The sequence below is a fragment of the Eumetopias jubatus genome, unplaced genomic scaffold (assembly GCF_037043125.1).
Source record: "Eumetopias jubatus isolate StellerSeaLion01/CBP00866 unplaced genomic scaffold, mEumJub1_p1.0 scaffold_13, whole genome shotgun sequence".
NCBI classification, from domain to species: Eukaryota; Metazoa; Chordata; class Mammalia; order Carnivora; family Otariidae; genus Eumetopias; species Eumetopias jubatus.
Genome location: NW_028274819.1, coordinates 98,541,284 through 98,566,211, shown reverse-complemented (window position 1 = coordinate 98,566,211; position 24,928 = coordinate 98,541,284). Strand labels below are relative to the sequence as shown.

The 24,928-nt window shown below is 49.5% G+C and overlaps 2 protein-coding genes across 4 annotated transcripts; both read left to right on the top strand.

Annotated features, from left to right (window-relative positions):
* The first annotated feature begins 4,962 nt into the window (after positions 1-4,962).
* On the top strand, positions 4,963-14,943 carry VPS11 (VPS11 core subunit of CORVET and HOPS complexes). Its single transcript, XM_088017547.1, has 16 exons — positions 4,963-5,191; positions 5,771-5,915; positions 6,215-6,350; positions 6,677-6,840; positions 7,650-7,897; positions 8,589-8,790; positions 9,189-9,340; positions 10,268-10,454; positions 11,338-11,484; positions 11,593-11,781; positions 11,882-12,043; positions 12,263-12,402; positions 12,489-12,691; positions 12,823-12,994; positions 14,107-14,329; positions 14,457-14,943. The coding sequence occupies exons 1-16, from the start codon at positions 5,001-5,003 to the stop codon at positions 14,619-14,621; spliced, it is 2,826 nt and encodes a 941-aa protein (XP_087873673.1). The 5' UTR covers positions 4,963-5,000; the 3' UTR covers positions 14,622-14,943.
* Positions 14,944-16,870: 1,927 nt separating this feature from the next.
* Positions 16,871-24,913, top strand: HMBS (hydroxymethylbilane synthase). Of its 3 annotated transcripts, none has more exons than XM_028105999.2 (14): positions 16,871-17,042; positions 19,223-19,276; positions 19,626-19,698; positions 20,276-20,325; positions 20,863-20,918; positions 21,264-21,341; positions 21,529-21,606; positions 21,945-22,020; positions 23,087-23,200; positions 23,451-23,489; positions 23,739-23,858; positions 24,099-24,152; positions 24,295-24,381; positions 24,479-24,913. In XM_028105999.2, exons 1-14 carry the CDS (start codon positions 17,010-17,012, stop codon positions 24,650-24,652), a joined length of 1,086 nt encoding a protein of 361 aa, XP_027961800.1. In that variant the 5' UTR covers positions 16,871-17,009; the 3' UTR covers positions 24,653-24,913. The 3 variants fall into 3 exon arrangements, with proteins under 3 accessions (XP_027961800.1, XP_027961802.1, XP_087874307.1); XM_028106001.1 differs by lacking the exon at positions 16,871-17,042 and adding an exon at positions 18,918-19,057; XM_088018181.1 differs by lacking the exon at positions 16,871-17,042 and adding an exon at positions 18,944-19,009.
* The last annotated feature ends 15 nt before the right edge of the window (positions 24,914-24,928 follow it).

The following is a 24,928-nucleotide window of genomic DNA, read 5'->3' as shown; positions in this document are numbered from 1 at the left end:
TTATTGAGAACATTTTCCTATGTCATTTTTTCCCTACAGAATTTTCAGTGGCTATCTTTATAGAATTGCAGCATGAAGAACTACAAGAATGTATTTACCAAGATTACTATTTGACAATTAGGTTGTTCCTTTTTTTCTGCTATTATAAAATTGCAATAGACACTTTTATTGACAAATCTTTATGCAGATCGACCCCTTATAATCTATTTAAGATAAATTCCCAGAAGTGGTTATGCAGGCTTAAATTTCTCTTTAGGCATTTGATACATTCTGCCAAGTTGCCCTCCAGAAAGATTTATCATATGTGCTCCCAACAGCAGTGAGTGACAGCCTCTGTATCTTTAGACACTAATAAGAATACTGATGCGTTTCTACAGTCCTGGCATTATGAATTTGAATAGGATGAGGGGGAGGATGAGGAGGCAAAGGATTGGGAACATTTCAGAGTTTGCACTGAGATGGGGATGATCATGTGTCAAGAGAAAGCAAACCATTTAGTGTTCTTGAATTCTGTGATTTCATGACCGCATAGAATGTCACTCAGAATTATGAAATTTATGGAATTGACTTCTAAAAAAAAATTAAATCGAGCACCCAGAATATGGGGCTTTAGAGTTGGACAGACCTGGATTTGCCTGTAAACACCAATTCCTACCTGTGTGACACTAGGCAAGTTGTTTAGCTTTCCTGAGCCTCCATTTCTACAGCATTAAAAGCGACATGCTGGTACATGCCTTATAGGGTTAATGTAGAGGAGGGTAAGTGTTTAGCACAATGCTTGGGACGTCCTAATACACCAAATACACATTAGTTAACTACTTGTTTTTGTTCTTAGTGGGGAGAAATACAACTTAAAAATGGGCACTACTGCAGTGTTAAAACCTTGGTTAAGTGCTTTGCCAAGTTCATGGGGAATTTCCTTTCTCGTTTGTGGGCCAGATTTTCACAATCAATAATCAGCTAATTGCTTCCTCCTGTTTCGCCATAGCTTTGGAAGTTGGGCTCTCCTGTAGGGGAGACCTCTGAGCTTATTTTCTGTATTCATTTGTTAGAAAGGGGGCGGGAGAAAGAGCACAAGCAGGGGGAGTGGCAGGCAGAGGGAGAAGCAGACTCCTCAAAGAGCGGAGAGCCCCATGTGGGACTCGATCCCAGGACCCCAGGATCATGACCCAAGCCGAAGGCAGATGGCCAACCAACTGAGCCACCCAGGTGTCCTGAGTTTATTTTAGATTGACCTTCCTGTTGCTAAAGTGGAAACTTCTGCTAGCCCTTTTAGGGGCTAAGAGAAAAAACCCAGACCTTTCAGTAGTCTGGAAATTGGCTTCTACCCCAAGAGCCAGATGAGAAAAAAAAAAAAGAACAAACTGATAGAAAATAAAAGCTTGCAGCCAGAATAAGAAGTGTTCCTGTTTTGCTCCAGTGGATATGACTGTTCTGTACGTCATGGACAGCAGTTTGCTGAAAGGGAAAAGAGGCCATGGCTAGGCAATCCTTGATTCTGAATTGTGATCTCTTTAATTCCAAGCTAAAGAACTTGAATTGCTTCTTTATCTTTAGGCCCTTCAGAACTCCAGTTCTCCATATGCAGAACCATAACTAAATTAGTACATCATTTTCTCTGCAGTTTGCCTGCTTATCTTCCTCACTGTACTGAAGTTCCTGGATTCAGACAAGTATAACAAAAAGACAAATCCTGGTGTATGTTCTGACAATTATAGCCCAGCTTCACACTTCAGAAAAGCATCTAATTAAAGATTAGGGAACTGAAGAACTTTGATGTGCTTGCCCAGGGAGAGTCACTTGAACCTCTTGGAGACTCCATTTCTCAGCAGAGATAATGATACTTCCGCAAACGGTTGCTATGAAAAGTCCATAAAACGTGAAAGCACTCTTTTAGGTATAATTCGTTATATAAAATTAAGGACTAGTTGCTGACAGTACTTTTTTTTTTTTTAGATTTTATTTGGGCGCCTGGGTGGCTCAGTTGGTTAAGCGACTGCCTTCGGCTCAGGTCATGATTCTGGAGTCCCAGGATCGAGTCCCGCATCAGGCTCCCTGCTCAGCGGGGAGTCTGCTTCTCCCTCTGAGAATAAAATAAATAAATTTTATTTATTTGACAGAGAGCGTGTGAGCGAGCACAAGCAGAAGGAGCAGCAGGTGGAGGGAGAGGGGGAAGCAGGCTCCCCGCCAAGCAGGGAGGCTGACTCAACTCAGGGCTCGATCCCAGGACCCCAGGATCACGACCTGAGCCGAAGGCAGACGCTTAACCGACTGAGCCACGCAGGCGCCCCTGTCAATCCTTTCTATGTCTGTCCCCCATGGTGGTGGTTGAGCTCCCTAAAGGGCAAGAATCATGTCTTGTTCATATTTAGTACAATTGCAGGAATAGTGAGTACTCCATACATGTTTGTCAAAAGGAGGAAAGGAAGGAAGGCAATAAGTCTGAAGAGGTACAGTGGGTCGCTAATCCCTGCCTTTGTACCCTCATCAATAAGAAGACCAAATGGACACAGGCCTTACCAGGTTCAGATATCATAGGAACACTCTGGGCCTCTGCCATTGGACAGTAGGGGGAGCAACCAAGTCAACAACAAAGATGCCACTCTGCTGTTCACATCTCTGCTTTCACCTTACTTCCTTATTTTACTGAGAAATGATTGATATACAACATTGTGTTAGTTTCAAGTGTACAACCTATCACTTTGATATTTATATACATCACAAAATGGTCACCATGTAAATCTAGGTAAACATCTGTTGCCATACAAAGTTTTTACAATACTATTGACTATATTCCCTATGTTGTACATTACATCCCTGTCTTATTTATTGTATAAATACCTTTTAATCCCCTTTACCTGGGGCACTTGGGTGGCTCAGTCCGTTGAGTGTCCGGCTCTTAATTTTGGCTCAGGTTACGATCTCGGGATGGAGCCCCACCTGGGGATCTGCGCTCAGCCCGGAGTCTTCTTGGGACTCTTTCTCTCTCCCTCTCCCTCTGCTCCTCCCCCTGCTTGCATGCTCTCTCTAAATAAAAATAAAATCCTAAAAAAAAAAAGACAATCCCTTTTACCTGTTTCACCCATCCTTCACCCCCTCTCCTCATATTGCTGCCTTTTTTTTTTTTTTTTAATGTAAGCTCTGTGCCCAACGTCGGGCTTGAACTGATGACCCCAAGATCAAGAGTCACATGCTCGGGTGCCTGGGTGGCTCAGTTGGTTAAGCGACTGCCTTCCGCTCAGATCATGATCCTGGAGTGCCGGGATGGAGTCCCACACCGGGCTCCCTGCTCAGCAGGGAGTCTGCTTCTCCGTCTGACCCTCCCCCCTCTCATGCTCTATCTCATTCTCTCTCTCAAATAAATAAATAAAATCTTAAAAAAAAAAGAGTCACATGCTCTACCGACTGAGCCAGCCAGGCACCCCCCACATTGCTTCTTTTAATGTATTTTATTCATAGTATTAACAAATGATATACACACACTATCCAAAAATTTTAACGAATGGTACAAAATATACTCAGCAGATGAAAGAGGGTCCAATCTACTCCCCGTTTGTGCTTCTGTCCATGGTTCAGATCCTGAAACTGTGACAGGAAAGAGAACCTTAGCTGGAAGTCAGAAAATCTATGTGCCTGGTGGTGACTAGACAGTTTCTTCCTCTCACTTATCTCTTTAGCAAATGGGCACTATCTTTTCTGTCAACCGTATTGAGGAGAGGAGGGGGTAAGAGGAAAATCATCCACATTCATTCCTTCAACCAAACATGGAATATCTACCAACTCTGTTAGGCCTGGTTCCTGGTCAACAAAGCACAGCTCCCGCTCTCTGGGAACTCCAGCTGATGGGAAAAAAGAGTAAAATATCCTGGAAATAAAAAGCTGTGGGGGAGAGGGGTGCAAAACAAACCCCACAAATGCGAACCACATGGTCACTTTTTCACATGTCCATATTCTCTCAAATTGATTGTCACTCCTGTACACAGCTCCTTGTGACACCAAACTGTACACCTACAGTTTTCCATGTGAACAGTTGGTTTAGCCAGAGATGGAAATGGTGGGTGGCCATGGAATATCTTAGACACTTGCCACTTGTTAAATCACTTAGCTCTCAGAGCTGCTCTTTCCATGCATTCTCCCTGTGTTCGGCTTATGTCCCATAGCCTCCCACTATAGAAAGGGAAAGAAAGCCCACGTTCTTGAGAGTTCCCGCACCAAGAGTTATTTCCTAGCTTCCTTAAGAAACATATTCTATGTGTCTACTTCATGCCACACACTCTGAAGAGGGACACAAAAAACGAATTAAGACACTGACTGTGGTTCGCAATCTGTATCCCGTGGCAAACACAAACTTATAATTTTATTTCTCCGCTCCTATAGCTGAAAAGCCAGTTTCATACACCTTCATTCATTTATGCCTCAAAACAGCCCTGGGCGCTCAGGACGTAATATTCTTAAGCACAGTGGGGTACAATTCAGAAGGCGCAGGACATTCCTCATCTTTTTTGTTGTTGTTGTTAGATTTTATTTATTTGAAAGAGCATGCAGGGGGAGGGGCAGAAGAGGGAGAGAGAATCTCAAGCAGACTGCGCTGAGCCCAGAGCCCCAGGTGGGGCTCTATTCCACGACCCTGAGATCGAGATCTGGGCAGAAATCAACAGTCGGATGCTTAACCCACTGAGCCACCCAGGCGCCCTGATATTCCTCATCTTGATCCCTCATTGCCCATGCATTTAATAAGGAAGGAAACTGATGCTCAAAGAGGTGAAGGGTCCAGCACTCAGGAGCATTTTAGGCAGTTCACGTACAGAGCCAGCAAATTGGCAACCCGAGTTGATGGGCTGGGAATCCTACCTCACGAGGCCACGCCCAACGCCCTGAGGAAGCTGTCACCCGGACTTCAGGGCGCATGTGCAGTCAGGCTCCAGGAAGCTGTCCTGTCACGTGATCCGTGCGCTCCTTTCACATGACCTCTCTCCCAGAGGCGGAGACCTTCGGCCAAAATGGCGGCCTACCTGCAGTGGCGGCGCTTCGTTTTCTTCGACAAGGAGCTGGTGAAGGAGCCGCTAGGCAGTGATGGGGCTGCTCCCACGGCTGCACCTGCCTCAGGACCCGCTGTCTCCAAGTTCCTTTGCCTCCCTCCCGGCATCACTGTCTGCGACTCGGGCCGAGGGAGCTTAGTCTTTGGAGATATCCTTCCTCTGGAGCTGTCTGTTCCCTCCCCGGATCCCTGAAGAGATCCAGCTGGGATGGCATCTGTCGGGCAGAGGGGTTCGTGTTGCGTGCCACTTTACTTTAGATGGGCGCCCCGTGCTCCTTCTGTGGCTTGAGGGAAGAAAGAAGGAAGTCCATTCTCTAACGTTGCCAACTCAGCAATCCTGGGCAAGTCATTTAACCTCTCTGGTCTTCAATTTACTTATCTGTGAAAGGGGTATGAAATATCAACTTGGCAAGGTTATTTTTAAGATCAATCAAAACAATGGATGCAAGTAGGCTTTACAAGATGAATGTGTAAGGTGTCATTATCTCCCCTGCCCAAATTGTGGGCAAGGAGATAGACCAGGAGTTTGCTGCTTTGTTCTTCATAGTGTTGCTACTAAACTCTGGCCTTCTTTTTCACTCTTTTAAAGATGGGGATTTTCCGGAGATGATATGTGGGAAAAATCCTCGAAAGTTTTAAAGAGCTGAATGTATGTTAGTAGTTATCTGGGTTCTGATCTAAATATAAGTATCTCTCCTTGCAAAGGAGGCTCCTTGACTATTCTGCACATATGGAAGGCCAAATCTGGTTCTTGCCTCGCTCCCTACAGCTGACAGGCTTCCAAGCCTACAAACTGCGGGTGACACACCTGTACCAACTGAAGCAGCACAATATTTTGGCATCTGTTGGTGAAGATGAAGAAGGCATCAACCCCCTGGTGAGTCCTGGAAAGGAAGTGGGAAAGGACCAGAAGACTAGGAACAGTTGTTGGAGGGGACTAGCATTCACACGTCTTTTTTTTTTTCTTAAGATTTTATTTATTTATTTGACAGAGACACAGCGAGAGAGGGAATACAAGCAGGGGCAATGGGAGAGAGAGAAGCAGGCTCCCCACGGAGCAGGGAGCGCGATGCGGGGCTCGATTCCAGGACCCTGGGATCATGACCTGAACCGAAGGCAGATGCTTAACGACTGAGCCACCCAGGCGCCCCTCACACATCTGAGGTCTGTTCACAGGTAAAGATCTGGAACCTGGAGAAGAGAGATGGTGGCAATCCACTCTGCACCCGAATCTTCCCTGCCATCCCAGGAACAGAGCCGACTGTTGTGTCTTGTTTGACTGTCCATGAAAATCTCAACTTTATGGCCATCGGTAAGCAGAAGGCAAAGCTAACACTCCATGATTCTTTATAGATTTTTTTTTTCAGAGTTGCTTCTGCAGCTTATCTTTATTGTTTTAATGAGGTCACTTTGTACTGAACTCAGGCATTTGAGATATTAAAGTTTGGAGTGGGAAAGCATTGAGTTTCATTCTTTGAAAAAGTCCGTGAGTACTGATTTTTATGTTAACCCTTGGAAAAGTTGGGTATGAGAAGAAAGCTTGTCACTTCCAACAAGTACCTCACATGGTCTTTTTCCCCTTCTGCGCTTCTTGATCTTTTCAGCCTCAATGAAGTGCTGTTTCCTGCTCTCCTACAGGTTTCACAGATGGTAGTGTTACATTGAACAAAGGAGACATCACCCGGGACCGGCATAGCAAGACCCAGATTCTGCACAAGGGAAACTACCCTGTAACTGGCCTGGCCTTTCGCCAGGCGGGAAAGACCACTCATTTGTTTGTTGTGACAACTGAGAACGTTCAGGTACGAGTTAAGGGCAGGCAGGAAAGGGTTCTCCATTGCTCAGGGGCCTAGGGTAAGGAACTGACAAGAGAGGTAGGATTCTTAAGTTTTTCATCATGTAGCCTTGAGTCATTTGCCCTAAAATATTTTATTTCTTCACTTAAGAGATGAGGAAGAGTCAGAATTAGGAAAAGAACTAGGGCTTATAGTTAAAGACCTGAATTTTTTTCCTAGCTTGTTAAGTGACATTGGACAAGTTGCTTTACTTTGCTGGTTCCTGGTGCTCTTGTTATTTCTAACAGCCTTCTCTCAGGAATAGTCTTTTGGTAAAATAGTTCAAGCTTATTTTATTTCTCATGGTGGCAGGATTCCGTTAGTAGGTAGTGATAGGACACACAGAGGAAGAAAATGTGGTCTCTGCTTATATATATGTGTATGTATTTTTAAAGATTTTATTTATTTACTTGAGAGAGGGAGAGTGCATGTGTGTACGCATGGAGCATGAGTGGGGTGGAAGGGGCTGAGGGAGAGGGAGAAGCAGGGTCTCCACAGAGCAGGAAGCCCAACATGGGGCTCGATCCCAGGACCCCAGGATCATGACCTGAGCCGAAGGCAGATGCTCAACTGACTGAGCCACCCTGGGGCCACACTGCCTAGTTTATATATTTAATAGATGGGTGATGGTTAATGGACAAAACAAGCAGCCAGGGAAAGTTTTAGGGTGCTATAAGTTAAAAAGCAAGAGAGCCAGTATGGAGATGGGAATACCTTTGGGAAGGCTTAGATGCCCTCTCCTGAAAGGGAGTCTGTTAACCCCTTTCTTCTCGCAGTCCTATATCGTTTCTGGAAAGGACTACCCTCGTGTGGAGTTGGACACCCATGGCTGTGGCCTGCACTGCTCAGCCCTAAGCGACCCTTCACAGGACCTGCAGTTCATAGTGGCCGGAGATGAATGTGTCTATTTGTACCAGCCTGATGAACGTGGGCCCTGCTTTGCCTTTGAGGGCCATAAACTCATCGCTCACTGGTTTAGAGGCTACCTTGTCATTGTGTCCCGTGACCGGAAGGTTTCTCCCAAGTAAGGACTCCAGGGAGAAGGGAAAGGGAGTAGGGCTGTCCTTGTTCCCCAGAATTCACATGATTTTAAAATCCTAATACCTGGATCATGTCAATCTCCTACTTCGGTTTTATGTAGATTATGCTCACACCTAGATTCACTTGTAACGTTTTTACTGAAAAATGTATTTTTGCTACAGACGTTCGCTAAGCAGACCTGGTGCACCGCTTTTGGGGACTGCTTTTTGGTTTTTTTATTCTTCTGTCAAAATAAATTGGGTGGAGGAAAAAGGAAATGAGTAGTAGAGAAGTTGGAAAGGGCTGAGAGGGCAGGACACAGTACCTTTATTCTGAGCCACCTAAAAGGGGCGGCAGGGTCTTCTGCGTGAGGGAAGTGATCCCTGTCAGTGTTAGTTCGTTTTAGCTCAGCACTAAGCGCAGCGTCTTATTTTTACCAGGTGCTAATTACGTTAAATGAATGAGCGTTTGGACGTTCTTAATTTTTTAATCTATCGCTTACGTTAATCATAGGATCCTGAAGGGTAAGATCTCTTCCTTTAACTACCAGTGCAATGTCACACTTACGGAATATGCTGCTAGAGGGGCCAAAGGGTGGTTTGTTCGGGGCGGAGTGTGCACACCAAAGTTGTGATATAAGGGGTTGCTGAGACAGAGGTGGTACAAATATCTGGTGCTTTTTCTTTTCCACACAGGTCAGAGTTTACCAGTAGGGACTCCCAGAGCTCCGACAAGCAGATTCTCAACATCTATGACCTGTGCAACAAGTTCATAGCCTATAGCGCCATCTTTGAGGATGTAGTGGATGTGCTTGCTGAGTGGGGCTCCCTGTACGTGCTGACGCGGGATGGGCGGGTCCACGCACTGCAGGAGAAGGACACACAGACCAAACTGGAGGCAAGGCCACCAGGTTCCCAGAGCTGGCCATAGGCACCCAGACACAGCTGTAGGAATAGGCTCCCCAAGTCACTTTGGCCAGGGTGTTTCCTTCCCTTTGGGGCACAGCCTTACCCAGATCCCTTAGGGTAGAATTACAAGGTAAATGGTCTGGGATGAGGTCTTAGAGGAAGATAATGGCTAGGAGCCTGAGTCCACTCTCAGGGTCCGCTCTGTCTGCCAAGAGCCTTGTGAGGTAAGGCGATGTTGGTCTTGGGGGTATCTGAGAGGTCTTACCCAGTCTGGGATCTAGGCAGATCAGAATTCCAGGACTGTGTGGCTTGTGTGTTGTAGGTGCATTCTGGGAAGGTGTCTTCTCTGAATGGCTTCTACCAATTTTCTAATTTTTCCTCTTCCAGATGCTGTTTAAGAAGAACCTATTTGAGATGGCCATTAACCTGGCCAAGAGCCAGCACCTGGACAGTGATGGGTTGGCCCAGATCTTCATGCAGTATGGGGACCATCTCTACAGCAAGGGCAACCACGATGGGGCTGTTCAGCAGTATATCCGGTCAGTCTTGGGGCGCTTTCAGATATAGCTCTGCATGCAGCCAGATAGGCTAACACCTGGGCTTCGGTGAGGGGAGCAGACTCCACCAGGAACCACCCTTTCTTTCTGCAGGAGCTGTAATGGCCTGAGTGAGAAGACAGTATACTTAATTGCAAAGGGTTGAATATTACATGACCAAGATACAGTTGAGCCGATGAGTACCTTTTGTTTTAAATTTCAGCCTGGCCTTTGTTAATATTCATTTTGGGGGCAGCCAGCTGGCTCAGTTGGTAGAGCATTTGACTCTTGATCTCAGGGTCGTGAGTTCAAGCCCCATGTTGGGCATATAGCTTAGTTTAAAAAAAAAAATTCGTTTTGATCTGATTCTTTTAAAAGAAAAGGGTATTCATCTCTTGGCTTCCACAGTTTCTTTCCTTGGTACTAATTCTTGGAATTTCCTGCCCTAGTAAGGAGTTGTGGGAACCTGTCTAGCTCCTTTCCCTACCTCCCTAGAATTCCTGTTTTCAGCCAAGTTTAAGAATCAGTGCTCTCGGGGCACCTGGGTGGCTTAGTTGTTAAGCATCTGCCTTCTGCTCAGGTCATGATCCCGGGGTCCTGGGATTGAGCCCCACATCGGGCTTCCTGCTCAACGGGAAGCCTGCTTCTCCCTCCCGCACTACCCCTGTTTGTGTTCCCTCTTTCACTGTGTCTCTCTCTGTCAAATAAATAAATAAAAAATCTTTAAAAAAAAAGGATCAGTGCTCTGGAGCCTTGCTTCTCACAAGGTCTGCAGTTCAATAGCATTGATATCGTCTGGGTCTTTATTAGAAATACAGGCCTACTGACACAGAATTTACATTTTAAGAAGATCTGCAAGTGATTTCTATGCACGTAAAAGTTTGAGAAGTACACTGACCCACATACTATTTGATGCACGTGTCTCTCCAGAACCATTGGAAAGTTGGAGCCATCCTATGTGATCCGCAAGTTTCTTGATGCCCAGCGCATCCACAACCTGACCGCCTACCTGCAGACCCTGCACCGGCAGTCCCTGGCCAATGCTGACCACACCACCCTGCTGCTCAACTGCTATACCAAGCTCAAGGACAGCTCGAAGCTAGAGGAGTTCATCAAGGTGCAGGGTGGTGTTAGTGGGAGATTCTGCAAGGGTCCCACCAAGCATGAGGTGGCTCCATCAGGGCTTGCCCCTCAGCAGATGCAGGGAGGGGAAGGAGCTGATCTTATTTGGGGACCAGGACCCTCTGGTCTATAAACTGGGAAGAGGAACAGCCTTTCCTCCTAGTTCTCTCCCATCTCCTCTCTTGTTTTATGATGCTTGAACTTCCCATAGTGTCTAAGCTCAGGGAATTAACATTGGGGGGGCCCTGGGTCCCCAAGGAGTCCCTGAAATAGTAGGGGCAGAGGAAGACTTTAGCTCTTAGAGACTTTCTGAGAAGCAGCAGGACGTCATGTTCTAAAACCATGAAGTTTATTTACTTTATTTTACTTATTTATTTATTTTTGGTCTCCACCATCCTGGCATCGGCTTTATTGTTATCTTAAGAATCTGTGGGTGGGGGGGCACCTGGGTGGCTCAGTCGTTGGGCGTCTGCCTTCGGCTCAGGTCATGGTCCCAGGGTCCTGGAGTCGAGCCCCGCATTGGGCTCCCTGCTCAGCGGGAAGTCTGCTTCTCCCTCTCCCACTCCCCCTGCTTGTGTTCCCTCTCTCACTGTGCCTCTCTATCTGTCAAATAAATAAATAAAATCTTAAAAAAAAAAGAAGAAGAATTAAGAACATTTAAAAAAAAAAAATCTGGGGGTGGGGCACCTGGGTGGCTCAGTCAGTAGGGCGTGTGACTCTTGATCTCCGGGTTGGGAGCTCAAGCCCCACATTAGGCCTAGAGCTTACTTTAAAAACCAAAAAACAAGAAGAATCTGGTCTTAGAATCAGATGCATGTTTCCTCTCCCTTCCCCAACCCTATTTCTGTGAATGATTTTGTTTAATGTCTCCCTGGCAGACAAAGAGTGAGAGTGAAGTCCACTTCGATGTGGAGACGGCCATCAAGGTCCTCCGGCAGGCTGGCTACTACTCCCATGCCCTCTACTTGGCTGAGAACCATGCACATCACGAGTGGTACTTAAAGATCCAGCTAGAGGACATCAAGGTAAGTGAGAGACCTCTTCTTTTTCTAGGACATTCTCGGAATGATGAGAGTGCCTCCTGGTGGGTGAGGCTGGAGCACACGCTTCCTCTGCCCTTTACTTCTCCACAGAATTATCAGGAAGCCCTACGGTATATCGGCAAGCTGCCTTTCGAGCAGGCAGAGAGCAACATGAAACGCTATGGCAAGATCCTCATGCACCATATACCAGAGCAGACGACCCAGTTGCTGAAGGGACTCTGTACAGACTATCGGCCTAGCCTCGAAGGCCGAGGCGATCGGGAGACTCCGGGCTGCAGGGTGAGACCTCAGGGAGAATGGCTTTTGGACAGTGGGGATCACCTCAGGGGCCTCAAGGGTACCACGCCCATTCCTCCTCCCTCCTCCCGCACCATCCCAGGCCAACTCGGAGGAGTTCATCCCCATCTTTGCCAACAACCCTCGAGAGTTGAAAGCTTTCCTGGAACACATGAGTGAAGTCCAGCCAGACTCACCACAGGGCATCTATGACACACTCCTGGAGCTGCGGCTGCAGAACTGGGCCCACGAGAAGGATCCACAGGTGAGGCCTGGCAAAGCTGGGGGAGATGCTGGGGAAAAGATCATTCTTTCACCTTCTGTGGTTGCTTTTTTTGCCACCTTCTTTAGGTCGGTAACACCTCACCCCTGGGAGCTAAGTGGTCCCCTGTGAAGAGGCGGTTGAAGAGGCAGTTGATTTGCCTTGTCCCGGAGACCCTGTGATTTTGCTCTTCTGGCCAGCAGCTCTTTCCTCCTTCCCTAGGTCAAAGAGAAGCTTCACGCAGAGGCCATCTCCCTACTGAAGAGCGGCCGCTTTTGCGACGTCTTTGACAAGGCCCTGGTCCTCTGCCAGATGCACGACTTCCAGGATGGGGTCCTTTACCTCTATGAACAGGGGAAGCTGTAAGATGGGGGGGGGTCTTCTGGGAAGGGGGAAGGACCTGGCTTTCCGGGGGCGGCCGCTGAGGTGTGCCGTGCCCCGGCCCCAGGTTCCAGCAGATCATGCACTACCACATGCAGCACGAACAGTACCGGCAGGTGGTGGCTGTGTGCGAGCGCCACGGGGAGCAGGAGCCCTCCCTGTGGGAGCAGGCGCTCAGCTACTTCGCCCGGAAGGAGGAGGACTGCAAGGAGTACGTGGCAGCTGTGCTCAAGCACATTGAGAACAAGAACCTCATGCCGCCCCTCCTGGGTACTTGAGAGGGTGGGGTAGCGGGGGTGAGGGGTGTGCGGGCGGCCGGCAGCTCTGGGGCAGGGGCTCTGCCATTCCCTCCAGGGGGTGTCCCTTGCTTCATTGTCTCGTTTCCTTCTCGACCCAATCAGTGGTGCAGACGCTGGCCCACAACTCCACAGCCACCCTGTCTGTCATCCGGGATTACCTGGTCCAAAAACTGCAGAAACAGAGCCAGCAGATCGCACAGGACGAGCTCCAGGTGCGGAGGTACCGAGAGGAGACCACCCGCATCCGCCAGGAGATCCAGGAGCTCAAGGCGAGGTACGTGGCAATACAGAGCTCCAGGGGATGACCTTGTTCTTCACCGGGTGTCACTAAATATTTTTCGTAGAGGGTTAGGTGGAGCGTGTTCAGATATTTCATTCTTAAAGATCAGAGAACGGTATATTCCGTAGATCATGATTTATTGGGCTTTGGAGAGTGTTATCTTGTGGCAGGTACTTTTCTTTCTGTAGGAATCTTATCTTTTACTTTTCCTAAACACACATCTAAGTTGTGGTTGGAAGCCATTCAGAAGTAAAAAACCGCTTTAGAAGATACAGGAAGTGGATAATTTAGAAGTATTTATACTATATATTAATCTACTTTTAAGTTTTAATCTGACCTTAACTCTATAAAATATTTATTAGAGAAGAACAGTTTCTTCATCCCACAAATATTTACTGAGCCTCTTTTGTGTCTCAAGCACTGTTCTTAACAACACAGACAAAAAGCCCTGCTGTGTGGAACTTACAACGCAGAGTTAGAAACACATTGAATAAGCAAAATATTATGTTAGATGGTGATAGGGTCTAAGGAGAAAATGAGTTCAGGAAGGGGAGTAGGGTGCAGAGCGTGTGTTATGTTCTCACGTATAAGGCGGCCAGGAAAGGCCTCACTGGAAAGGTCACATCTGAGTAAAGACCTGAAAGACCAGCATAAGCTCCCAGTTCTGGGATGACTGAGTCTCGGGGATGGAAGGCACAGCACAGGGAGCACGGTCAGTGGTTGGTAACAGCACTCTGTGATGACAGGCGGTAGCCACACTCGGCACACCAGGACACGGACTCGTCAGTCGGGGGTTGTACACCTGAAACTAACATGACCCATGTCAGCTGTACATCAAGTAAAAAAATAAGGAGATATGAAGGACAGTTTAGTGGTAGTTGTGAAAACTGGAAGCGTTAGTTGGCCTTGGCAGGGAGTGTGTGCTGAGACTGCAGGCCCAAGGCGGGTGTCCTCATTTGACTCCCTGTTGGTGACAAGGGCAGGGCCTTGCAGTCCCTTCCAGGGACCTCTCTCTCCTCCTCGACTCCAGCCGCCTTCAGTCTGCACCCGGCTCTCGGCTCTGCCCACACTCTTTGCCACTCCTTTCTGGTCTCCCTTGCCTGCAGTCCCAAGATCTTCCAGAAGACCAAGTGCAGCATCTGTAACAGTGCCTTGGAGTTGCCCTCAGTCCACTTCCTCTGCGGCCACTCCTTCCACCAACACTGTTTTGAGAGTTACTCAGAAAGTGATGCCGACTGCCCCACCTGCCTCCCTGAAAACCGGAAGGTCATGGATATGATCCGGGCCCAGGAACAGAAACGCGATCTGCACGATCAGTTCCAGCACCAGGTGGGCATGAGTGCGTGGATAACTGTCCCACTCACCGAGCCTCACGGGACCATTAGCTGGTTTTCTTCCCTCCTCACTGAGGATAGGAGACCTGCAGTTCTGATTCTTCTCTCCTCTTTCCCTGCAGCTCAAGTGCTCCAGCGATAGCTTCTCTGTGATTGCGGACTACTTTGGCCGAGGTGTTTTCAACAAATTGACTCTGCTGACCGACCCTCCCGCAGCCCGGCTGACTACAAGCCTGGAGGCCGGGCTGCAGCGGGACCTGCTCATGCACTCCAGGAGGGGCACTTAAGCAGCTTGTGGGGAGGGCGGTGCGGCAGTGGAGACCCAGGGGACGCAGGCAGGGCAGACACACAGTGCCCAGGACTCCACCCTGATCTGATGCCATAGCCCTCAGGAGTAAAGGGGACTTTCTTTTTCTCCCTCCTCCTTTGGCCAGGCCGCCATTCCTCCTCTTCACTTTTTGAGCAGTGTGGATCATTCCAGACCAGCGGGGGAGGGCACCTCAGCAACCTCTGAGTATGAACAATAGCTGCTTTATTCTCTATCCAAGAGCACCAGGCCGTGCTTGGGTCCTTGCTCCCAGAGTCTATAAATAAAAGGATATAATAGTTTGGGAGTTGAAGGGTTTATTCTGGGGACTTCATGGTGATTCTTAGCTGTGCAAAATGTACTTTTCCTCTGCCCTGGAAGAACTCCACTTCCTTTCCTACACAGTTCCTTGAAGACCATGTTGACAGGACCTCATTCCAGTAATGGGGCCTGTGGCACCTAGTAGATTTTGATTTACCAAAGAACCTCTGCGAAAGGCCTAATGCTTTTCTGCTCCAAGAGCAGCCTGGATCAAGGCCCCCAAAACAGCGTCTGCTCTGCAGTCTGGCTGGTCTCTATGGCTCTTGTTGGAACAGCATATTCAAGCAGAAGGCAGACTGGTGGGGATCCTAGGGTTTAGGCCTGCACAATGGTAGATTGGTGTCTTGCTGGATTTAGTATCGGATGATAAACAGGATAAAGGGGCCTTCACTGAAACATTTTGTTTACCTCTTCAAAGTTGCAAGCTGAAGTTTGTGTTGCCAGGTGTCTGCCTATTATTTGGGTTACACTGCCTGTCAGAAAATTGCTCTGGGGCACCTGAGTGGCTCAGTTGGTTAAGCATCCGACTCTTGGTTTCAGCTCAGATCTCGATCTCAGGGTTATGAGGCCAAACCCTGCATTGTGCTCCAAGCCCAGCATGGAGCCTACTTAAAAAATTTTTTAAAAAGGAAAATTGCTCCTATGGGGTTGCTTAGCCCAAGAAAGTAACTTGGACATTGTGCTTAGGTAGTATTTAGGAAAGGCAGAGTCCACTATATTTATCATGGCTAAAAATACAGACTTTGGGTCAGGTGACCCGAGTTTGAATCCTAGTTTGATTAGGGGATCTCTTACCTCCTCTGAGCCTGTTTCTTCATCTGTACGTCAGGAATGAGAACACCTTCCTTGTACAGCTGTTGTACGAAGGCTGAAGGAGCAAACGGGTATCTAGTTTTTTTTTTTTTTTTAAAGATTTTATTTATTTGACAGACACAGCGAGAGAGGGAACACAAGCAGTGGGAGCGGGAGAGGGAGAGGGAGAGGGAGAAGCAGGCTTCCCGCCCAGCGGGGAGCCTGATGCGAGAGAGGGAACACAAGCAGTGGGAGTGGGAGAGGGAGAGGGAGAAGCAGGCTTCCCGCCCAGCAGGGAGCCTGATGCGGGGCTCCATCCCAGGACCCTGGGATCATGACCTGAGACGAAGGCAGATGCTTAACGACTGAGCCACCCAGGCGCCCCGGGTGTCTAGTTCTTTTGATAGTGGTTAGCACGTGGGTGCTCAATACATGGTTATTAATACTGTTAGTGGATAAAGCACTTTTCCTGACACACTTGTTTCCACTAACATAATTGTTGGGACTCACACTTCAGTTATTTGTCTTTAGGCATGACCTTTGATCTCTGAACCAGTTTCGTCGATTAAAAAGTAGGAATGTTGCCTACTTCAGGGTTGTAGCGGAGCTGTTTTAACGGAGCCAGGGAAGCTCCACCTAAGTTGCACTAATTGTGCCACAGCTAAGGGGAAAAAGCTGTACAAGTCTGGGTTGCCAACTTTCTGGAGTATCATCTTATGTGAAGGTGTGGAATCCAGCCGAAGGAGCGTGGACGTGGCTCAAGGACGCTTTACTTCCAACGCAGCATTTTAGGGTTGATATTCTTTTCCGCTTGGGCAGGGCTAACTGGCTTGACTAGCCTTTTGGGTGGTGGTCGGGGGACTGCAGAGTTTGCTCTGTGGGTGAATCTGGGGAGCAAATCTTAGTCACTCACCATCATTATTCTTGCTTCAAAACGAGGTTTATGTAAAATAAATGAACAGTAAGCCCCGGGTCTCAAGCCAGGAAGACTGGGGAGGACGGGAACCCAGCGTCCCCACCAGCCCGGGGGAATAGGGGCGGGAACAGAAGGGTAAGGTCTCTGTCGCAACGTTCCAATTCCCGCCCCGAGGGTGGTCCTCCCCGAGGGCGGGTGCCGGAAGTGACGCAGAGCCCTGAGTCTGCGGCTGCAGGAGGAGCTCGGACCCGCGTGCACCCGCTGGCCGGGCCCTCCGGCTCCCCCGGCTCCCCGGGGGACCTCGGCGGCAGCCCCCGGACCTATCTCCCGAGCACAGCCATGTCTGGCAACGGCAACGGGGCCGCGACGGCGGTGAGTACTGAGCCGGGGACTCTCGCAACTTCGGCGTTCCGGAGTGGCGGCTCAACGATTGGCTCCAGGTTGCCACCCTCCGTCGTCTATTGGTCGGAGCGACTATCCGTCGTTTTTTTTTTTTTTTGGTCAAAACAGTTTTTAAAGCGGCAGTAGCTCGGTTGCCCTTAGGAAGGACAGGGGAACTGTGTGAGTGATGGGGGCGGGCTTAAGAGTGGAGGGATTGTCTGGAACGGAACCCCCATCCCTGCGGGGATCTGGGTGGGGGTCCGCCGTGCCTTGGCACCCACGGCCCTAGATTTAATGACCCAGCCCAGGAAAGTTCGTCTCCACCAGACAAGGTGCTATTCCCGGGATCCTTTCACACGAGACAGGGCCGAGGCGGGATTCGGCCACCTTGGGAATATGTCCCACTTTGGATCCTGAGAGAGCGAACCCCCAAATCCTCCAACTGCACACAAACATCTTGAAAGTGCGCCTTCTCCCCTTTTTCCCTTTTAGCGGTCACCCAGCCCCAGCCTACTCTCAAGGTCCCCAACTGAGACACACCTTTGGATTACTATGGTGGGTGGGGCGCCACCCTTGAGTCTGGTCCCTAGTTGGCCGCCCGAGCTCTGGGCTTGTGTAGATGCAAATTACAGCCAGTGGAGGCCACTGCCAGCGCGAGATAAGAAAGAGATGGGGCAGCTGCTTATCTCCGAAGTTCAGCCTGCTGGGGAGGAGAGGGATTTTTTGCCATTACAGACATTCTTGAGCACTGGACTAGGAGTAGGAAAATCTGGATTCTGGCTCCAGCTCTTTTCCCATTATTAGCTGTGTGATTCTGGGCAAGTCATTTCACTTCTTAGTCGCTTCTGTAACATGGTCCCGGAGATACCTGCCCCGTCTACCTGATAGGGTTTTCATGAAGATTAAAAGCAATAGTTCCAGCATGTACATGTTCAGTAAATATTTTTTAATGGAATAAAATATGCTGTGCAGAATCGATGCAATTAAGGGATTGTGTGAACCTAGCAGTTTCTGGGACCTTAGATTCCTTTCTGTGGGCTCCCAGTGCCCAGAATTTTAGTGGCCATGTTTAGCATTTTAGGCCTGGCCTAATTTGCTCAGGGTCCCTAGGGTTTATTTATGGGAGAACTGATAGCAATGCAGTAGACTAGGGTCCAGGAGCAGCCAGCTGTCACATCCTCCAACAACAGAGGACCCAGAGGCTTGCCTGCAAAACAACTCCATGGGATGAAGATCTCAGAATGGGGAAAGTTGACATAATGTACGGTGGCTACTCTCTGATCTAGAAAGAGATAGGACCTCAGAGTGAGGAACGCATTTCTCCCTGCGTGGCACTGAACACTTTTGTCCAGCGTGCCCTGGCAGGAGGAAGAGGTTTGTCCCTTTGAGTTCCTAGCTTGGTCAACGACGTTCCGATATTTCTGGTGGGTGAGACCAGAGGCGGCACTCTAGGGGAATGGATGTTAGGCAGCTTAGCCTTTTAAGTCTCGGAGAACATCTGAGGCAGAAAATACTGGAGTCCCAACCTCTTCATTTTATAGATGAACAGATACTGATGAGATGCTGTGCTAAAGGTCAGCTTGCCAAGAGGCTGGGCAGGACTCTATGTAGGATCTGTTGACCGCGGTCCTTTATATATATTCCCGCCGGGTTAGGGATCCATGGTGTGGTATCTGTGGGGTAGCGTTGGCAGCCAGGTGACAACACACCAGTGCCTGCTGTATTGTGGATCCTGAACTTGTCCTTGGTGACTCAGCGCCTGTTCTCTTATGGCCCCAGCTGCCCTGCCCCTGTCTGCTGCGGGACCCACCCTCCCTGTAGCCAGGCTGATGGGCCTTATCTCTTTACCCACCCGGCTCTGTGCAGCACTCCCCCAGCCTTAGCCAGGATGGGCCTCAGGGCTCAGCATCCAGTTATTAAAGCAAGAGCAACACGGGTCCTGCGAGCGCTTCCCTCAGGTCTCTGTTTCTCTGGATCTGTGAGGAGGGCGGAACGTATTGAGGAAGGTAAAGGGACCAGTCTTGGAGGATTTCCCCACATCAAGGCTCAGCAGGCCGCAGGCCAGGGGCTGAGGTTCTTTTCTTCCAAGCCACTGATTCTGGTTCTTGGACAAGGTGTTGAGGAACACGAGGAACAGAGGGGACTGTGACTTGGGGATTTCTTTTCTGCAGGAAGAAAACGGCCCAAATATGAGAGTGATTCGTGTGGGTACCCGAAAGAGCCAGGTGAGTACAGTTACCGGGCAGAGGAAGTTTGTGGGAAGAGTTCTGTGCTCACGGTATCACAAGTTGGGGGGCCCAGAGGGTTAGTTCCCAGGACCTCAGAAATGGAAGGTAAATGGGATGGCTGGGTGTTAAATCCCATGAAGAATGGCATATTGCATTCTGTGGAGAGAGAGTCTGGGCAAGCTGTTGGGGTGGAGAGGGCTCCCAGACCAGACCCCTCTCCTTCCTAGGTGGGCATTCAAACCCCTCTCTGAATTCCAGTTCCTTCAGTAGGTCCCTAACCCTCCGAGGGTGTGAGCTCAGGGCAGTGCCAGGGAATGATAGCACTAATCGGAATGTTTGCCCCCAGCTGGCTCGCATACAGACAGACAGTGTGGTGGCAATGCTGAAAGCCTTCTACCCAGGTCTGCAATTCGAAATTGGTGAGTTTTCTGGACAGGAAAGGAAGCTAATGGGAAGAAGCTCTTCCCCACCCGGAGGGGCAAACACAGCATTTCTGGCTTTCCCTAGGCTCCAAGCTTCATCCCATTGCCTCTGAGAATTTTTTTTTTTTTTAAGATTTTATTTATTTATTTGACGTGAGAGAGAGAGCACAAGCAGGGGGAGCGGCAGGCAGAGGGAGAGGGAGAAGCAGGCCCACCCGCAGAGCAGGGGATCATGACCCCAGGATCATGACCTGAGCTGAAGGCAGACCTTAACGCACTGAGCCATGCAGGCGCCCCGCCTCTGAGAATTCTTGGCTGTCCCCAGTTTGGAGGGCCATTTCCTCCTCTGAATACTAACAGCTCTGACTCGCTGGGCCAGCCTGGCATTTAACATCTTCTGCTTTGGGTCTTTTTATTGGTGTGTCTAGTTTTCCTGCTAGCTCATTACATTCCCAGAGGGCAGGGATTGGGGTATATGTGCCTCTGTATCCACCAGAAGTCTTAGCACAGTGCTGGGCTCAGGAGGGGCTCAGGAAATGCTGCTCGATGAGCACCTGATTGATTCTCTCCTCAGTTGCTATGTCCACCACAGGGGACAAGATTCTTGATACTGCGCTCTCTAAGGTAACATATTCCCCCCCCATCCTTTTCCCTCCCTCCTCTCTCCTCCCCCCAAGAGATTCACTCTGGGGCTCTTTTTTATTTTTATTTTTTTATTGTTATTTTTAAAGAATTTATTTATTTGAGAGACAGAGACAGAGAGTGCAAGAGAGAGAGAGCACACACGGGAAAGGCAGAGGCAGAGGGAGAAGCAGGTTCCCCGCTCAGCACAGAGCCCAATGCAGGGCTCGATCCCAGGGCTCGATCCCAGGACCCGAGGATCATGGCCTGAGCGGAAGGCAGACACTTAACCAACTGAGCCACCCAAGCGCCCCTTATTCTTTATTTTTAAAGATTTTATTTATTTATTTGAAGCGGGGGGGAGGGAGGGAGCATGGTGGGTGGGAGCGGCAGAGGGAGAGGGAGAAGCAGATTCCCTGAGCAGAGAGCCCAACATGGGGCTCGATCCCAGGACCCTAGGATCATTACCTGAGCCGAAGGCAGCTGCTTAACTGACTGAGCCACCCAGGCACCCTTCTGAGGCTCTTTCTTGACTGGCAGATTGGAGAGAAGAGCCTGTTTACCAAGGAGCTGGAACATGCCCTGGAGAAGAATGAGTAAGTGAAAGACAGTTCTTACTCATCTCTTGCTAGGACCCCTGTGCACATCAGACCTGGATATCAGCTAGACTGTGGGGCTTCAACCTTTGGGTAGGCTAGAGGGAGGCTCATATGTGGGTTTCTCAGGCCTCAGAAAAGGAGAGTGTCCTGGTTCTGAGCGATCTGGCTGCCTGGAAGGCGGGATTGGCTGGGGGAAGGGAGGGTGCAGGGCTCAGGGTCCTGAGGTCCTGGACAGGCCCGCTTCCTAGCAGACCACTGAAGTAGAGGCAGGCATAGGTGGAGGAGGGGTGGGGGCCTGCTGCTGGGATTCTTTCTCCTTGCCTCCCTCTTCTGTCTCTCTAGAGTGGACCTGGTTGTTCACTCCCTGAAGGACCTGCCCACTGTGCTTCCTCCTGGCTTCACCATTGGAGCCATCTGCAAGTAAGAACCGTGCAAGTTGGGCATGGGCAGGCGGAGGCATCCTGTTAACCTCTGCTTTTCCCTTTGGGACTCTGCCCTCTGCCTCTAGGGAACTGAGAACATGCCAGTTCGTTGGTTATGGAGAGAGCCTGGAAGTGACCTGCACTGAGATCTCTTCCTCATTCTTTAACTTTCCCTCTGTTTCCAGGCGGGAGAACCCCTATGATGCTGTTGTCTTTCACCCAAAATTTGTTGGGAAAACCCTAGAAACCTTGCCAGAGAAGAGGTGAGTGGGGCCTGGATAGGCATCCTGGTGGGACATGCACAGAAGGTGGAGGGCTGAGAGGGAGAGGAGGAAATCTCGGGTTAAATCTCATTTTTTTTTTAAATTTTTTTTTAAAAGATTTATTTATTTATTTATTTGAGAGAGAGAGAGAATGAGAGGCAGAGAGCACGAGAGGGAAGAGGGTCAGAGGGAGAAGCAGACTCCCTGCTGAGCAGGGAGCCCGATGTGGGACTCGATCCTGGGACTCCAGGATCATGACCTGAGCCGAAGGCAGTTGCTTAACCAACTGAGCCACCCAGGCGCCCCTAAATCTCATTTTAAACCCTCTCTCTGAGCAGTGTGGTGGGAACCAGCTCCCTGCGGAGAGCAGCCCAGCTGCAGAGAAAGTTCCCACACCTGGAGTTCAAGAGCATTGTATCCTTTCCGAGGAGGGAGGGGGCAGTGGCCAAGGAGGAAGGCGGGGTCCAGAGGGTCCAGGGAGTCACGAGAGCAAAACGAGCTTCCAGAGGAAGTGGACACCGGCCAATGGAATGTCTGTCCTCCAGTGTCTGCCCTATTCATCCATCCACCCATCCATCCAACCATTCATAATCCTTTCATATTTTCTTAGCCCCAGGCGAGTGCCTGGCACTAGGGATAATGGTGAGCAAGACCAACGTTGTCCTTGCTTATAGAGTTTTACATTTTTGTTCTGGAAACAAATGAGCATTGATAATACAGAGTGATACTAAACAGTGATTACTTGGGAAGGGGGGGGAGGTGGAGGGTGCTTCCATTTTTATTTCATATTCTATTTTGATACTCTAAACATATCAAATGTTTTGTAAAGCTAATTTTCCAAAATAGTATGTGTTAGCACTCCCGTGCACAAAGTAGGGAATTCTCTGGAAGCTTCTAGCTAGAACATCTAGAAGCACAGACTTGGGGGGTCAGGGAATGCTTCTCAGAGGTGTGGTAACCTTGGGCAAGTTAGTTAACTTCTCTGTATCATCTTCCTCATCTGTAAAATGGAAATAATTAGAAGACCTACCTCACTGGGTTGTGAAAATTAAATAGGAGTATGTAAAGCACTTTATTTTTCTTTATTTTTATTTTATTTTATATTTTTAAGGATTTTATTTATTTGCCAGAGAGAGAGAAAGAAAGAGAGAGCACAGCAGGGGGAGCGGCAGGCAGAGAGAGAAGCAGGCTTCCCACCGAGCAGGGAGCCCGATGCGGGGCTCCATCCCAGGGCCCTGGGATCATGACCTGAGCCGAAGGCAGACGCTTAGTCGCCTGAGCCACCTGGGCGTCCCTGTAAAGCACTTTCAATCAGTGTCTGGTGTATAGCCATCAAGTGTGAGTAATTAAGTTAATGTTAGCTGTAATCAGTAAGCAGAAGACCAGAGGGGAGCTGTTAGATACGGAAAGACTCAGGCAGGGGGAGCAGTGTGAGGTTCCAGACTGCCCAGTGCTTGTGGTCCTTAGCAACCCTGCACAGCGGGGAAACCTCAACACGCGGCTGCGGAAGCTGGATGAACTGCAGGAGTTCAGCGCCATCATCCTGGCCGCCGCTGGCCTGCAGCGCATGGGTTGGCAGCACCGGGTGGGGCAGGTAGGGGCTGTCCCTGTTCGTCCCCAGTTAACCTTCCTCCTTCTCCTGCCTGTATTCTCTTTCCGAACATCCTGCCTCTAACGGTATAAGCTGGACATGGGTCCCAGGCTGGGAAGATAGGGGATCAAAGGCCAGACTCCCACTTTTGCCTACCTAGGCTTTCTGTGTGATAGGGAAGCCCCCTCTCACTACTGTCTGCTTTTGGGCACCCTCATCTTCACCCTTCTGACTGTCTGTTCTGCCCCTGCAGATCCTACACCCAGAGGAATGCATGTATGCTGTGGGTCAGGTATGTTTGACCAGGGAAGCCATGTGTTGATGTGCCCTTTCTTTTGTTCTCAACCAAAAAGCCGGTCTCATAACCTTCTGCATCTACTTCTTCCGGCATAAACATTTCTAAGGAAGGGCAGGCCTTGGGAGGCTTCTGGGCTAAAAGGGATCCTTCCTGGGGAGCAGGAGGAGGTGGGCTGGTTCCCGTCCTCACCTCCAGTGGTTGCGGAAAGATTAGGCCTGATGTCTTAGGCTGTTTTTCCATCAGGGGGCCCTGGGCGTGGAAGTCCGAGCCAACGACCAGGACATGCTGGATCTGGTGGGTGTGTTGCATGATCCGGAGACTCTGCTTCGCTGCATTGCCGAGCGAGCCTTCCTGAGGCACCTGGTAGGGTCCATGTTCCACCTGTGGAGGGGTGGGGACTTGAGGAGTTGGGAATAGTTGACGGGAGATTTCTCATATTAAGGCTCTTATTGAGAGGTAACTCATTCTTGAATGTTTGGACAGGACCCAGGTCTGGGCCCCTGCCTCTGTTTCCGTTGTCTTCAGAGGTGTCTGTATCTCTGAGGGCTCTGGCCACACGGTGGTGTTGAGTCCGTAGTTCACAGGGAGAACTTCTCATTGCAGGAAGGAGGCTGCAGTGTGCCCGTGGCAGTGCATACAGCCATGAAGGATGGGCAAGTAAGCAGGGGAGGTTGGGTGGGAAGGCAGGTAAGGGAGCACCGTGACATGTTCCTGTGCATCTTGAGTTGCCCGCAAAAAGAGCCCGGGTTTCCAAGCAGTGCTCTCAGAATATGCTGAGGTAACCCGTTTTCTTTGCCAGCTGTACCTGACTGGAGGAGTCTGGAGTCTAGACGGCTCAGATAGCATGCAAGAGACCATGCAGGCCACCATCCGTGTCACTGCCCAGGTGCCAAAGCTGGAGAGTGAGGGAGAGGGTGAGAAACAAACCTGCCTGTTAACTCCTCTTTCGTGCTCACCAGATCCCACCTCCTTCCCTCACCTAGCATGAAGATGGCCCTGAGGATGATCCACAGCTGGTGGGGATCACTGCCCGGAACATTCCACGAGAAGCCCAGCTGGCTGCTGAGAACCTGGGCATCAGCTTGGCCAGTTTGTTGCTGAACAAAGGAGCCAAGAACATACTGGATGTTGCACGGCAGCTTAACGATGCCCACTAACTGGTCTGTGGGGCGCAGGTGCCTGGGTCCTATTGTCCAGTGCCTACCTCCCAGCCCTCAGTGCCCTATCCTCACTGCTACCTGGTGAGTGATTACCCCAGGGATTGAACTGCAAGGTCAGAGACTTACTTACCTCACTTTGGGGCTGTGGGGAGTGCCTTGCCTCTGCAGTAGGTGGGGGTTTCATCTCTTTAGAGAAAAAGTTCAAGCCACGGCCTTTGAATGTAACCAACTCAACTAATAAACCAGCTCTGAAGGTGACTTTGTTTTTGGTGA

Excerpts from the sequence above, each read along its gene's own strand:
- VPS11 (XM_088017547.1), top strand. The coding sequence starts at position 5,001 with ATGGCGGCCTACCTGCAGTGGCGGCGCTTCGTTTTCTTCGACAAGGAG. Across the intron at positions 5,916-6,214 it reads AAGAAGGCATCAACCCCCTG|GTAAAGATCTGGAACCTGGA; the intron begins GTGAGTCCTGGA and ends GTCTGTTCACAG. Across the intron at positions 14,330-14,456 it reads ACGATCAGTTCCAGCACCAG|CTCAAGTGCTCCAGCGATAG; the intron begins GTGGGCATGAGT and ends CTTTCCCTGCAG.
- HMBS (XM_028105999.2), top strand. The coding sequence starts at position 17,010 with ATGTCTGGCAACGGCAACGGGGCCGCGACGGCG. Across the intron at positions 17,043-19,222 it reads GCAACGGGGCCGCGACGGCG|GAAGAAAACGGCCCAAATAT; the intron begins GTGAGTACTGAG and ends TCTTTTCTGCAG. Across the intron at positions 24,153-24,294 it reads CAGCCATGAAGGATGGGCAA|CTGTACCTGACTGGAGGAGT; the intron begins GTAAGCAGGGGA and ends TTTCTTTGCCAG.